The sequence below is a fragment of the Perca flavescens genome, chromosome 8, assembly GCF_004354835.1.
Source record: "Perca flavescens isolate YP-PL-M2 chromosome 8, PFLA_1.0, whole genome shotgun sequence".
Classification (NCBI taxonomy): Eukaryota; Metazoa; Chordata; class Actinopteri; order Perciformes; family Percidae; genus Perca; species Perca flavescens.
The window spans coordinates 8,303,893-8,320,221 of record NC_041338.1 but is presented as its reverse complement, the minus strand read 5'-3'; the positions used below and the strand labels follow the sequence as shown (position 1 = coordinate 8,320,221).

General features: G+C 40.4%; 1 protein-coding gene across 1 annotated transcript in view; it reads left to right on the top strand.

Annotated features, from left to right (window-relative positions):
• Positions 1 to 1,167: 1,167 nt before the first annotated feature.
• The window catches only part of slc7a5 (solute carrier family 7 member 5), a 29,358-nt gene continuing 14,196 nt past the window's right edge, over positions 1,168 to 16,329 (top strand). Inside the window, exons 1-2 of the mRNA XM_028585303.1 lie at positions 1,168 to 2,185; positions 4,745 to 4,870. Of these exons, the coding sequence (XP_028441104.1) occupies positions 1,594 to 2,185; positions 4,745 to 4,870 (718 nt within the window). The 5' untranslated portion in view covers positions 1,168 to 1,593. The remainder of the gene's footprint in view (positions 2,186 to 4,744; positions 4,871 to 16,329) is intronic.

The window sequence follows — 16,329 nt, the reverse complement described above, 5'->3', positions numbered from 1 at the left end:
TCAGCATTGTCGTGTGTTTGAATGTAGCTTGTGATTAGGACCATTTTTACATGTACAAACTTAACTGCTTCTCTACTGATATCTCCTTGATCACACTGCTTTGTTGCCTAAAACTCTGAAGTTCAGTTTTAACAGGAAGTCTTTCTTGACATCCTGTACAAGAAAGTCTTACAGTTAATCGCTGAAAGACAAAATCTATAAATGACTAAAAATTGATTATTATTTGTAGGTACGATGAAAAGAAGAAAAAATTATATTGAAAAAATCCAGAAACATACATTAAAAGGTATACGGTCAAGAATGAAAGCATGAAGTTAAACTCTCCCCCCATGTTTCTTCTCATGCAGCAGATGGGAACAAATTTCCCTGCTAAAAAAAAAAAAGTGTGCTAATTAAATACTAAAATTACCATAATATTAACAATTGGTATTTCACTTTCAACATTTGCATATCCAACCAATTTTCAATCCAGAAGGGATGCAGAGTGCTACAGAAAAAAACTTTCCATTTTAAATTAGTAAGTGACAACCTATATTTCACTCATGGGCTGCACAAATAAGGCTAGGCAATGCTTTAAAGAGGATGGAGCAGATCTGTAAATAACACAAAATGTTCTAGATATCAATTGGAAAATTACTGGATCCGATGTAACCTCACAAAACAGCATACCCACTTTGCTCAGAGTTTCCCCTCCTCCCCTCTGGACATAGATTTCGAATGCCCCTTAACAAAAACTAAATGTGCCATTACATCATTTGTGCCGAGGAGCATTCAGTTACTGAACAGATCAGACACAGATCAGGCATATAGACATTTTATAATGTGCACTATTGATTATTTATTTAATTATTTATTGATTCATCTTAGCTATTGGACTGATGATTGCACGTCACCACCATTGCTGTGTTGTGTTGTTGTTGTTGTTTATGTTCTGTTTTCGGTATCCTCTATGTCATCAGTGTTGTTGGATGTTTGGTGTGGTTTTTACTGTTATTGTTATTTACTATGCAAAACAAATTCCCCTTGGGGCAATAAAGGTTTCATTCATTCAACTCTTGGGGGGTGTGTCAACTCCAGTTTTAGTGTCTCTCTGAAATTACAACACCATAAAACCAGTACAACTGGTTTGGGGAGTACCTCTTGCTACTGTGCTGTATTGATAGATGGTACTTCGTTGTTGTGTGCCCAGGGTCCGTCATGTGGAGTGGAATGAAGTGTAGCCTACCGTAGAGAGGAGTAGTGCCTCATTCCGCCGCTAGGGGGCGGAAAATGACAAAAGTGATGCAGGCCTAGCCTATTGGTGAGGAGACGCCGAACCAAAGCAGGGGCTGGCCTTTACGCAGGAGGGACGTCATGTCAATTTCAAGAGTTTCTTCGTAAGCGGATGGAGTAGGGCTACGAGAAAACACGCTGCTCTGACTCAAGCCAACAGACACACCGCGGACTCCTCGTGGTTGAGCCCGGCCGGCATCAGACCACACACCGGAGCGACACAGAGAAGAAGAAGAAAACGGCGAGAGAACAAGAGCCGGCAAAGCGGGAAGCTTTTTGTCCCCGAGTGAGTAAAAAGAAAAAAAAGAAACTCAGCCAACGATGTCAGGGTTGAAAAAGAGAAACTCGAATTCCTCGGCAGACAGGGATGAGGAGGACAAGCAGGCAAAGGAAAGGATGCTGTCCGGCGTGGAGAAGGTGGATTCCAACCTGGGTGGAGCGCCGGGGAGCGACCCCGACAGCCCTGACAACAACGCCACCAGAGGAGACGAAGGGGGAGAAGGGGTCGCCCTGAAGAGGACCATCACCCTGTTGAACGGCGTGGCCATCATCGTGGGCACCATCATAGGCTCGGGCATCTTCGTCACACCCACCGGCGTGGTAAAGGAGGCCGGCTCGGTGGGTCTGTCCCTGGTAATATGGACGGTATGCGGGGTGTTCTCCACGGTGGGAGCCCTCTGCTATGCGGAGCTGGGGACCACCATCAGTAAGTCCGGCGGGGACTATGCCTACATCCTGGAGGTGTACGGCTCCCTGCCGGCTTTCCTCAAACTCTGGATCGAGTTGCTCATCATCCGGCCGTCCTCCCAGTACATCGTCGCCTACGTTTTCGCCACCTACGTTCTCAAGCCAGTGTTCCCTGAGTGTCCGGTGCCGGAGAACGGGGCCAAGGTAGTGGCCTGCCTCTGCATCCGTGAGTACCAAAGCCGAGCCGAGCCATGCTGCCTGCTGATGCAACTTTAGGCGTTGTTATGTGCAGAGTTTTGCAAGCAGTACAATATAAGTTAAACTTCCTAGTATTTGTACGGACAGACGGACCTACCGACTCAACTCACAGGCCTACATACAGTTTACATGACCAGCATCGGTGCGAAATCTGGCCCACGTGAGATGCAATTGAAAGGCACACGCACACACATACACAAATGTATACCTATCCACGCGCGCAGCCTCAAACAATGGTGAAAAATGCTGCGTTATTACATCAGCTCCGGTGATGACAAAGGATGCTCGCGCGCATTATTAACTTGTCTCATAACGTGACACCCATTAGAAGCAATTTATGGCAATTAACGTTACTTATATGTATTACTTCTACGTGTTCTCGTTTTACTTATTCATATTTAGTGATATGTTTTTTTTTCGCGTGATTTTTCTCCTTTTATAATGATTCTGTCTATGACTTTCAAAAGTGAGAAACGACGACGTTAAGAGCATCTTTAAGCCGAGTGGCTTAACTATGCTAATAAATTAATAATTTGAAAACCTTTTTGGATTTGACAGAATTAAAAAGGCCACAAATGTAAAATGTATTCAAAAATATCGTTGATTAACTTAATTAAAGTGAATTCGGTGGGCCCACACAGCACATTTGTTTGATTTAAAAAGTGACATATTCAAATTTAACAAAAACCCTATTTCCATTAATCGTTATTATTTAATTGTCACCGGGTGGTTTGAGTTCCTATTACCTGAAACCACACTTCGTAGGTTACTTATTTATCTTATTGCATCTTTCTCTACATTTGACGATAACTTGGGATATTTACAAAAACGAAAAGAAAAAAAAATTCATTATAATATGTACGTGTACCAAAGAAATTATAAGCATTCAACCAGGCTAAATATGATGAACAAACATATTTAACATTTGTTTATTTTCACCCAAGGCAGTCCGTTAAACCTTAATTATAATGTTGTATTAGGGTCAGCACATTTTTAGCCTGTAGACAATAGCTTCACAGTTCAGCTTTGGCTAAAAGAAAATGCTGGTAAATTTCATTGCAACTTGTTTTCTATGGAGTCTTAATAAGATTAACTCTGGATTATTTGCTGCTTTAACTCGTTTGCACCAGTCTCTGGTTGTACATGTTTTCATTGACAGCCACACACAAGTATCCCCCCTTTCATCTCACACACTGCATATCTATCTGAATATATGGTTACACAGACATTGTGTATACATGTATATTAATACGTTTGTGTGTGTGAGTATATGTGGTGCCAGCTAGTAACCCTAGAACCTAATCTTCAGATTGACTGAAGGCTAAATCCTGACTGAAACCACATGACAAAGCCGTAGACTGAGAGGCTCAGTTATCTGTGTGTGTGTGTGTGTGTGTGTGTGTGTGTGTGTGTGTGTGTGTGTGTGTGTGTGTGTGTGTGTGTGTGTGTGTGTGTGTGTGTGTGTGTGTGTGTGTGTGTGTGTGTGTTTTTCACAAGGATTGCTCGCTTCGTTGTGCATGTGCCTGCCATGTAGGTAGTGGGGGGGTCAGGGTCACTGTGGGGCTGAGAGCCAAATCTCCACACACACACACATTCATCCACAGCTCTGTAGTTCTATTTTAGTGAGAGGTATAGTTCCATTTGACCGGTTTCTCTGGGAATTATTTGTAGTTGAAATCAGTGTGTTTACTTGCAAACATGCGTACGTTTGTGCATACATGTATAAATCTATGGTTGCACACATACTGTATATGCCCAAGTTAGCCAGTTGTGTGTGTATGCTTGTGTGAATTTGGATGCCAGCCTCTGTGTGTATGCATGCGTAAGGAAGGAAGTGTGTGTCCATCCCTGTACTGTACACAGGCTCCCTCCCTCTTTGGCCTTGGTCTCTTTAACAGAGAGCCTCATTGTGCTCTGTCTCGTTTTCTGGTGTGGCCCCGACCTGATTTAGGAGCTTTGAAGGGACCTGCTTCTATAGTTAATCACTTTTAATAGTGTGTGTGTGTGTGTGTGTGTGTGTGTTTGTGTGTGTGTGTCGCAGGAGGAGGTGGTTACCATCACTGTACATGTGCGGGAAAAAAAAAAAAAAAGGGGTATAGTGGAAAGCATTTTATTCCAGCAAGACTCTCTCAAAATTCTTCTCTATCTCCCAGCATGTTTTGAAAGCTGCTAATACACACATACGCATGCACACTCACACACGCCTACATTACCTCAAATTTGAGTGAATGATTTAAAGAGGGTTCGGGGAAAAGTTGTTAAAAGATTTTTTAACATCAAAAACACCTGCAGAAAAGTTAGTTCTTCGTGTGCCCTGTAAGAAATCCTGTATTACACGCATTATCCAGCAGACTGAGTAAAGATGCCATGGATGGGATTCGGTGCATACACTTTGAATCAAATAGTGTAAGGGGCCCTTTAATTCATGGTAGAATCAAGAGAAACTAAAGTGCTGCTTCCTAAGGATGCCCCCCACTTACAGTCTTTCTCTCTCTTCTTCTCTGTTTTTGTCACTCTCTCTCTGCAGTCTTGTTGACCTTTGTGAACTGCTACAGTGTGAAGGCGGCTACCAGAGTGCAGGACTTCTTTGCAGCGGCCAAGCTCCTGGCACTTGGAATGATCATCATCATCGGCTTTGTCAAGATTGGCCAAGGTACTTCACACAAGCTCATATACACCTCCATATACATAAACACACACACACACACACACACACACACACACACACACACACACACACACACACACACACACACACACACACACACACACACACACACATTCACAAGGTTCCATCCAAGGGTCATGGATGTCTTTAATGCCCCCTTGCTTCACCACTAGTGACAACTAAGCAACCTATAAGATTTGTGCATCAGCCCTACAATAAAAAAAGTCATGTTGAATTCAATGTTATCGGTTTTCAGCAGATTCACTTTGTGATGATATGAAAAATTTCTGTTGTCCAAATTAATTATTTTAAATAAGTTGTAATAAAAAAAAAGTGTGATCTGTATTAATATGCAGTTGGATTTCTGTATTCTGGCAACATTATTAATGAATCAAGAGTCAATAATCAGCATTTTATCATTAAATAAGCATACCAGGTCTTACAGCCAAGTACTCACTCTTATTAGGGGTTAATCCTCTTTGCAAATTGTTTGTTGTTTGTTTAAGCACATACCAGTCAAATGACAGTTGTCTTAAAGTACTGATAGCACACACTCAATAGATAAGGAGTTTATGCAGCATATGATTATGGAGCATACCATCGTTAACTGTGTAGTCTGTGCCACGTGGCTTGAAACAGGAAGTGGTTTATTTGACTTGTAACGGTTCTATTTCTTTCTATGAAGTCTTCCCTGCTGTGTGTGCTTATCTCCTCCTCCTCTGACAGACAGACAGACAGCATCATGCTCTAATAGGGAATGCTTAACTAAAGTCAATTTTATTAAAAGAGGCTGTTGAATTTTTTGTTTTGGCAATGTGTTTCTGTGAAGCTAATTTAACCAATAATCTCATGTGCAAAACACAATTGCTTCAAAGTCAATATGAAAGATACTTTTTTTTTTTTTTTTTTTTTTTTTCTTTAGCTAAGGAGATTTTATATAATCCAGGAGGCTATGATCGCACTTTTTTTCTCTGTTTGAACACCTGTCACCCCAAATTTGGTTTTCACAGCTTCTGACTAGGGCTTTGACTTTTGCCGAAAAATCAGTTTGTTTGTTAATATTAATATTCAAATATATTCGAATATTTATTAATAATATTTTGACCATTAAATGCCTTCAGTAAGACCTATATTGGTATCAAACTTAAGTTGTATATGTTCTGTTCACCAGAGGGCAGTGTATCAGTCAATGTCAATAGACAGGCAATGATGTTTTCAGAAGAAAAACACACTGCCACGACTGTTTAAAAAAAAAAAAAAATTAAAAGTCAGACCCTGGATTAAACACAAACAGTATGCTTTTGACAGGAAGTTCGGAGCTTTCCCCATAGCCTACGTCAGTGGTATGATGTTTATACTTGTGTGCTGGTGTGTGCGTCGAGCCGGCGTATGTGTGTGTGGAGAGTGTGTGTTAGAGTGAGAGAGTGACAGTGATTACCGGTAGCTTCAGAGTGAGTAGCGACTCTAGAGTTGTAGTGAGAGGAACAAAGCGTCTCCCCTGTTCTTGCTGACCACGGTGAGACATCTGTAGCAGGAAAAGTTAACCCTCTCCTTGATTTCACGTTGTTCATGGAGAAGGAGAACCAGGAAATGAGTCGGTGGAAATGCAAGCCACGGCCGAGCGACGCGCGTCGCCGCGACGTATAGATACCATTTTGAAATGCGTGGAAAAATTTTAAACGTTAACAAGCAAACACATTTACAAAAAATAATGCCCATAACAGGTTCAAATATTAAGGGCTGCCTAATATTTGTTTCGAATATTATTATTTTTTTTTAAATATTCGAATAACGAAGTTCGGAGTCAAAGCCCTACTTCTGACACTAGCTAAGTTTCCATCCACTTGTCAATTGAATTATCTGAAGATCGGTAAAAAAAAGCTGGTGAAAGTGTGTTTCCATCCAACGGCTTTAAAGTGAATAAAAACCTGTGCGTAATGACGTCGCATGCTGTTTTGCGGTCAAATTGGTATATCGAATTGATTTGAGACATTTTAAGGTGTGTCCATTCATTTACGCACTGAATCGGACAACAGTCAAGAAAACATTTGCGAACAAAGTTTTGCTAGACAAAAAGAATCGCGCCATCTACCAACAATATCAATCAATATTGCACTGCAATTGTAATAGTGCTTATGTGCCAGCTGATAGCGACATATCAAGCTATAATAAGAAAACAACGACACTATCAACACATTGATGATGCAGATGCAGATGCACGTAAATGCCCGACGACAACGGAGGCGGCCTGTGGTGCGGGAACGACACAGTTCTCCGATTAGATCCCCTGCTGAAGGCTACAGGGATTTTGTCAATAGAAAAGGCTGGCAATCAATCGTACTACAGGCTGTAGTAGATGATCGTTAAATTAAAAAAAGTCTCTCGTCTCCTCGTTCGTCCACTTACATCTCTCCTTGTTGACACCCGCCATGTGTGCAAACAGAGCAGAAATACTGGGCGGAAATGAACTAAAACTTCTTCTTCTTCGTTTTGTGGCGGGTTGCAACCATAAAATGACCTAAAACTTAATCGCAATTCATTATTTATTCGGAAAACGTTTTCATCAGCGTTTATCGCATAAGCCGTATATCAATCAAGATAAAATCCGATCAGACCGAACGTATTTCCTTTGAGTCGATATTCATGAAATTCAATCGAATTTTACTGTTTCCATAAGGCATTTTTCATTCGATATCACTTAATTTGGATAAAAACGTGTGGATGGGAACATAGCTACTATCTGATGAAATTCCAGCAGTGTAATCCCATTCTGGCCAAAGTAAATCTCAACCAGGCCGGTTGGATGTGAGCAGTGAATCTATAGTGAAGTGGAGTAACTGGTGTTTAGCTTCCTGGAGCGGGGCCGACCCCTCATTAAGGCCACAGGATTTTGTGAAGTGTAGCCAAGGATGGCAGGACAGCACAGAGACCAGACAATGGCTCTTAAGCAGAACACAGCTCCTTTCATTGGAAATCCACTTATTAGCTGCAAAACGTCTGAGTCACACAAACACTCGTCTGTCTCAACAGTCAGTTTGAAGCAAGCAAGGACTCCATTCACTGTAGGTCAACAGAACATTGAATGTTTTGTTACGAATATATATATATATATAATATTATGACAAACAGGCAGCAAGTGAGCTCAGGAAAAAAAACTGCCATCTAGAGGAAGGCAGTGCAACTCATCTTATCATTTCATCTGGTTCATGTCATAGCAATCTCGCTTTGCCAGACCTTCCTCCACAGTGCTGCGAAGGAGGGTCTGGTTAGTCCCCACAGCACTTCGCGATGGGAGAAAAACATGCTCTGGTTTATTGGCATTTCTTTAAACCAATCAGAATGGTCATGGGCGGAGCTAAGCGCCGGACGGAGCCACAGTGCCGCTGCAAAATAGCCTCGGGAAGGAACTTGTTTTGGTGTGTACGTTCAAAAGTTGTCTAAGTCGTGCAACAGAAATCCAGCCGAAAAGAAGGACACCCGGCGGAATTTCCGGCGGCAAAGGAACGATCGCGGAAGTGGGAACCTCGTGGATATGGACTACTGTCATAGAAACTAGACTACTATTGTTTGTAGTCTTAAATATTGAAGACGACATAATACTCAATCCGCTTCCTTTCCAGTGTACCAGGTACCTGCAGGCATTTATCCCCTCCTGCTGCCTGTGTGTGTTTGCTGCCAAACCCTGTTGTGCTGCTATGGCTGGCTTTCTTTCTGTCTGCGGCGAAGTTGTGGGTTGCTGTCCTCCTCTGAGAGAACCACAGGGGCAGATAGGAAACAGGGGTACGGGGAAACCCAATAAATGGCAAGTCAGTAAGCACGTGTGTTGAATGTGAATGAGTCCTTGTGAGCTGCAGACCAAGTCTTGCAGATTGAATATAATCACAAAGCAAATTGTGTTATAAATTAGGAGGGGGGAAGCTGACAAAAGTCTCCGGTTTAGTCAGATTTGTACTCGGTTGCAAAGAAAGATGCCTTTTGAGGAAAAAAAGTGAAATGTCACTGAGTTTAAACAGAAGTGGAGTTGAGACAGACTGAGGGGGGATTATGGAGCTCATCTGTGAGTTTCCTCTGTCTGGAGCACTGAGCTTACCTATGACCTCTTGGCCTTTGTCCTCACACCTGACATGAACCACAGCCATTCAGCTTTGAAAATCAGATCTTTTCTCACTTGAACTCAAACTGCAACACCAAAGCTACAGTTTAAAGGTTAAAGCGTCTGAGAAAATCTACAAAAATGCACACACACACACAAGCACAAGCACAAGCATAGTGGGTTATTTGTGCACAGGTCACAGATCTCAGACCAGCTGACTAGTGGGCAAACAGGACCTCAACACTGACTGGAATTGTTGGAGGTTAGAGAGAGGGAAGGAGAGAGAGGAAAAAAAAGTCTTTTGAATTTACTTGATTTTAATGTGTACATCGGTCCCACATGATCAGAATGTGGCTAACTGACATACTTTTTCTCTCTCTCTCTCTCTCTCTCTCTCTCTCTCTCTCTCTCTCTCTCTCTCTACGTATTTATTGTCAAACCAACATATGTTATTCACATTAGACTGTTGTAAAATTGTGTTAATTTAACAGATTATTTTTCCGTTACAGTAATATGAATTTATTGTGTACTGTTAAGTAATTTCATCATGTCCAGGATACCTGATTTTAGACTGTAACTGCAACTTGATTTCTTAAAGCTAGTATTATGTAACTTCAAGGCACTTTCATCATGTCCCTGGTACCCGAGTGGGGTCTCTAAATCTAACATGATTTGTTAAAGTTAACTCTATCCAAATGTATTGTAGCCATTGGTTTCTTGGTGTGTGTGTGTGTGTGTGTGTGTGTGTGTGTGTGTGTGTGTGTGTGAGAATAAAGTTGTATGTTGAAATGATTTGCAGTGACAAAAAAAGGCAGAGTCAGAGTTCTGTACTCAAAATTGTTTTTCAAAAACTCTTTGTTTTCATAATGGCTTCACAAAGGATGCCCGTTGGCCTGTTGGTTTATCGTTGACAGCTCAGTCTTTACTAAAGGAGCCTTTTTTCTAAAGAGCAAACTTTTGCTTTGTTTGCAAAAGGTTATTTCCATGCAGTTCAATGCAAATCCTGCCCAGTTAATTCAAACAAACAAAACTAGTCCAAATGGTATAGCCATACCAACGATGCCTTTAGGGACAACTACACCGTTTAGCTGAAGGCGCAGTCTCTCTGACCCTTTCACTGCTTTGTTGGAAAGTTTCCCTCCATCAAGTTCCATGAAAATCGTTTGGATTACCTCAAAGGTATAACAAAAGGTCAGCAGGGTAGCTCAAGTTCAGGGCATACATTAGTCCGAACAGCAACAGCTAATGCAACATTATCAAGATTTTCCAACACCTTTGTGCCTTCAAGGACAATTTTGATGTCCTCTGGTTCATCACTTGAAGCATGTTATTTAAGAACATAAATCCGAACAGTGCTTTGCTTCATTTTGAAAATATGACAGGTGTACACTGTCATATGGGTACATATTTCTCTAAGAATATTCCAAGAATTCTTAAATCTTAATGTTTTTCAATAACACGATCATAATTCTTAAATAGGGTATTTCACAATGTTCCTTAAGGTCTCCAAATAGGGTATGTAACATTGGTTGGGCTGAAAATGGCCGGGTGGTGTTCTATGCGCCCTAATGCAACCCTGTGAAAGAGAGACAGCGAGTCAGCGAGCTTGTTACGCCCGCAATCTTGGCAGAAAAGACAGTCGGACTGATCAGTCGGCTCCCCGAGGTCCAAAAAGTGCCTCAGAACACACCGAAGCGACGCCGACTTGAGCGTGCGTTCTGCGCGTGTGCGAGACGTATTACGTCTCCATAACAGCAGGCGGCGCTACTCCGTATTGTCGCCCAAAAAATGAAAACCCGGCAGCTGATTGGACGAATGCGTCACGCAGTGTTAATTTCGTCAGACGAGACTAAATATGTTCGTCGACTATCTTTTTTTCCATGACTAAGACGAGAAGATGACAAAACTGCACCAATGTCCAAAAAACGCTGACTAAGACTAAATTAACATGCATTATTGTTGACGAAAAAAGACGAGACAAAAAAGTTTTGCATAAAATAAAAACTAAAATCTCTCTTCATTTTCATCTACAATCGTCTCTAATTTTCCATCATGAAATAGAATATTCAGCTGTTACTAGGGTTGGGTACCGACCGGTGCCTTAACGACCTTTATGTACCGGACCGAATAGTTACGCGGATTTCGGTGCCACTTAAATGCATGCGCTTCTCATGCTCTCAATGTATTGTAAAATACCCTTTTCCTATTAAGTGGTTTTTGTCGTTTAACAGGAATTTACTGGTGAAATAAGGAAGAGGCTCGATTTTTATATAACTATTTGACTGAAATGGTTATCAGAAATAATCTCAGAAATAATTTGTTATTTAAAAAAAGACTAAAATGTTTTGACTAAAACTTGACTAAGATATATTGAGTTCTTTTTCGACTAAAGCTAGACTAAAATGACGAGACTTTTAGTCGACTAAAACTTGACTAACAAAAAAAGATATGTGAATGACTAAATATGACTAAAACTAACAAGGATATTTGGCACAAGACTAAGACTAAATAAAAAATAGGTGACAAAATTAACACTAGCGTCACGTGGGTCTGGCTGCGCCCGGATTTTTCAACTGGCCATAATGGCGGCTTTGTTCAGAATACAATCTCATATTTTACGAAGATAGTTCACCAAAACGTGTTTCTGAAAACATTTTAAGCGAGAAATAGGCCATGCAGTTGCTGAATCTGTCTTCATTTCAGATCGACAAAGGTCAGTTTAAAAGATTTTTGAAGATTTTGAGAGGCTTAGTCACGCTCATCCCGCTCGTCATTTCCGGGTTAGCACTCCACCAATCAGATTGGTCATTGAGTCCGACTGCCTGCCCTCCGACGCAACAAGTCAGGTCGGCCAAAATGAAGGTCGACAGCTCCTTGGACGGACGACGGCACGGAACACACCGAACAGACTCGAGTCACTGACCTCGCCAGACTGTCCGACAGCCGATTATCGGGTTGGTGTGTCACCGCCTTAAGAACGCTGCTTCATTTATTTGAAAACTTAGCGATTTATGGAGGGCTTCTTTTGTGTGCACAAGAGGAGAGAGTGCATTTAGGAATATGACTTGATAAAAAGTTCCCATTAATGTTATAAACTGTGCTAACGTTAGTTGCCCCCAATACATTTTCCATGCATCTTCCCACATATAACCGACAGACACACACACACGGCATACAAATTGTACAGAAAGCAATTTATTTTTCATCTTTCTCCTACTATAGACATCTTTTTGTCTAGATTTTAACTTTTTCTCTATTTATATATTTATTTATTTTCTTACTTATCTTCATATTTGTGTCTTTCTTTGTCTTTACTGTCAATCTCTTTCCTACGTGATTTGGAGCTGACAGCAAGGCTAGTACAATTGTAGGAACCATGTTGTAATATTCTTAGAGAAATATGTACCCATATGACAGTGTACACCAGTAGTTGACTTCAAAATGAAGCAAAGCACTGTTCGGATTTATGTTCTTAAAGAACATGCTTCAAGTGATGAACCAGAGGACATCAAAATTGTCCTTGAAGGCACAAAGGTGTTGGAAAATCTTGATAATGTAGCATTAGCTGTTGCTGTTCGTATGCCCTGAACTTGAGCTACCCTGCTGACCTTTCGTTATACCTTTGAGGTAATCCAAAAGATTTTCATGGAACTTGATGGAGGGAAACTTTCCAACAAAGCATTTGCTCTAAAAAAAAAACTCTTCCAGTGAAAGGGTCAGAGAGACTGCGCCGTCAGCTAAACGGTGTAGTTGTCCCTAAAGGCATCGTTGGTATGGCTATACCATTTGGACTAGTTTTGTTTGTTTGAATTAACTGGACAGGATTTGCATTGAACTGCATGGAAATAACCTTTTGCAAACAAAGCAAAAGTTTGCTCTCTAGAAAAAAGGCTCCTTTAGTAAAGACTGAGCTGTCAACGATAAACCAACAGGCCAATGGGCATTCTTTGTGAAACCATTATGAAAACCATTTTAAGAGTTTTCTCTTTGTGTTTTATGTAAGCTAGTGGTGGTATTAGCTAGCTAACCTTAACTATTAGCAAACCAATATATTTATATTTATAACGTAATGCCCAAACAACTCAACGGACTTTTTTAATTGTTACATAAAGTAATTTTACAACAGCATCAATGTAATGGAAATGTTGCAAACAAAACCCAACTACATTACTAACATTCATTCTCCCCGAGGTGGAGGGTCAAGCTCGGGGAAATTGAGGCCGACTGGCTCCTCTTCACCGGCTGCCATTACCGTTACGTTAGCTACATTGAAATACCATTTTTAGGAGCGGGACCGTCAGTGGGGGGGGGGTCAGCAGAGAAACACAGTTATTAATGCTAAACTAAGTAGTTAGTGATGGTATAGAGCTCAACAGTCCCGCCCCTCCTCTGAGAGACCTTAGGTTCCGGAAGTAAATTTCCCATTCATTTCTCCCATTGACGTCTGGAAAAATCCGTACATAAAGACTTTTAGACAATGCCTTAGGCTAACCAGATGGTACGTAACTCATAAGCATACAACGTACCATTTCGAGTGAAAAAACGAACAGAAAATCCAAAAAAAGTCAAAGGTACAAGACTGGTACATATCGTCATTTCAGAGCTAAGGAACTAGTCATCCCATAAACCACCGCGCACCACTGAATAAAGGAAGCTATGTTAGTTTAGCTAACAACTAATTTGGCTAACTGCTAGCTGAGACAGTATGTAATAACTTTAAAAGACCCTCAAAATAAAACCTGAAAATAACCGTTAAAATATATAACGGCTGTCAGCTGTAGCCTGCTTTCCCCAGTGTTTAGTTTGAGTTAATGTTATTTTAGACTAAATCAAGCTGTCAGCTAGCGGTTAGCCAAATTAGCTGTTAGCTAAACTAATGTTAGCTTCCCGGCGGAGGCTAACGGCAGAAGCGTGGAACAGATCGTGATTCGTGCAGTGTCGTAAATCGTCGTGACGGATCGTGCAGGCAGCTCCCCCTCCTCCCCCTCCTCACCAGCATGAGTTCCACCAATCAGAGGCATCACTGTGGGATTGTTCACTATTGTGAATAAAAGACGTTTATCTCAAAACAAGGTTGGTGCCCCATGATTTTTGGCGTCTATATGAGCATATAGAATCGCTTAGTCACGTAGGCATGCTGGTTTTAAGTCTACCATCGACGGTTACCATTTTATGGCTTATACTCCAATTTGTCAATGGAGAAATTGCATTGTATTTTTACTTCCGGAACCCGCTGTGGGCGGGGCTGTTGAGCTCTATTAGCTAACTTAGTAATAAGAAAACCAATATATTTATCTAATTTTTTTAGATATCGCTTTTATGAACATGAACAAAAATAATTTTTATTTTTGTTAACTTACTTTTTCGTGTCGGAGACGACACATGGCTGCTGTAGAATGAATTTAAAATGTTGAATTCATACAATTTTAAATCAACGCAAAAGGAAATCCATACAGTTAACATTCTTCAAAAACAACCAAAGTCTACGTGATTGAACCATGTTCTTGAAAGGAATATAAATGAATTGTGTAGCATATTCTAAATTAATTTTTGTAAATTCAAAGACCTGCTCTTTCCCATTTTTTTCTGTGTAGTTTTCCCATTGATAAACTGCACTCAAGCAGTCGTATACTTCATGTTAAACATAAATATATACTGATTTGATTACAGCAAAGACAACATCGGCAGTATTGACGGCAAAATAGGCTACAGAATATTTTGTTCTGTATTGACAGGTGCAATATTTGAAAATTGATAATTATTTATTATAATTTGTTTTAAATTACATTTATATCTGCATTTACCTGTATGTCAAAACCTAGAGACTTTCAAACATCAAAATGTAATTTATTTAATATATTCGTGTCAAAATGACACTATATTTCAGCAGTGTGAAACATGCTGTTGGTGAGGGCTCAAGTTAGGAATGGAATCAAACAGATAGCTGGACATCGTATGTTGACTTTTTTAATTCATTAATGCTACAATCAAACAATAATGCCCTGAACATTATTAAGTATTTAAACAAAACGACAAAGTTTAGACAAAAGTAACCTTTGGTTATTTAAAATGTTTAAATGTACCTCATAGCTAATGTCTGAGGCCACAACACACCACTAACAGTGGACTGGTAGAGTTTAATAAAGCAAAACCAGATAATTAAGTTCATTAGGGTTTCTTAAGATCACATTTAATTAATTTACAGCCATCCTCAGGCCAATGTACATCATATCAGTGACTGTAGAACTTGAACTAATTTGCTGATTTTTGGTTAAATTGAGTACTTATTTATTTTAGAAACAGGCACATGAAATTCGCACCACTGTGTCCCAAATCTGTAGAGGGATCACCCTTTCCCATGATAAATTGCTATTAACTTTGTTTTTCAAAAATGTTCTTTTGTGTGTCCTCCCTCAATTCTAGCATCAAGCTGGAGCCCATCTCAACTAACTGATCCTCCTCCAGTTTTTTTTCAGTAGAAGCAGAGACTGTATCCACCTTTTTATTCTTTAAATCATCTTAATCCACATGAATTGAAAGCAAACCCTGCCTGCCTAATACCTGTTTAGGTGTATAGCTGACTGGAGCATGAAGAGTAATTATACTCATTTGTAATTCTAGGCCTTTAGTGTGCTATTTCAAAAGTGAGCTTTTCTAACATCTTTAGCCTCATGGCATTCCTAAATCTTTCACAACAATGTTTGTCATGATAGTGCCTCTAGTAGCGGTTTATCTGAGACACCTCAGATTATCTAGCTTTAAACAAAGACTGGGTGCGTGGCTGTGATTACATCAACAGACTCACCAGACCGGTTGTCTTCCCTGCACTGCTGCCGTCCTCTCTGGCTGCAGTTGGAGTGGAGGGTTTTGAGTGGTTCATAGTTCTGTTTCAGAGTATTTATTGTTTAATCAGCCATGTGAGTCAGAAGAAAGATATAACACAGGCTGTTTACTAGTCACTATCTGAAATAAGTAAATCATTTGGAGTGTTGTTTCTAGACCGGAAAAGTTGGGGAATTTAATCAATGGGTTACATTACAGGAATAATCCTTTAAAAAAGGGGTAAACATATTTTAAAAACCAAAAACCTCAGATTTCCCACTGTTCTGAAATCTCACTTTTAAATTTTTTCTAATAGGCCGTCACACATAGCGGCTTTATTGTCATCTTCTCCAGTCTTGTTGACTGGAGAGGCCCCATTTTTACCTGATTGGAATCTGATCTGTGTGATCCAATCACATGTGGGCAGCTCTAAGTACAATGTGATTGCACCCAGGATGCATTGAGGACCCATTGAGATCCGATCACTCACACCACATTATGTACGTGTTAATTTGCATACAGAGCAAAG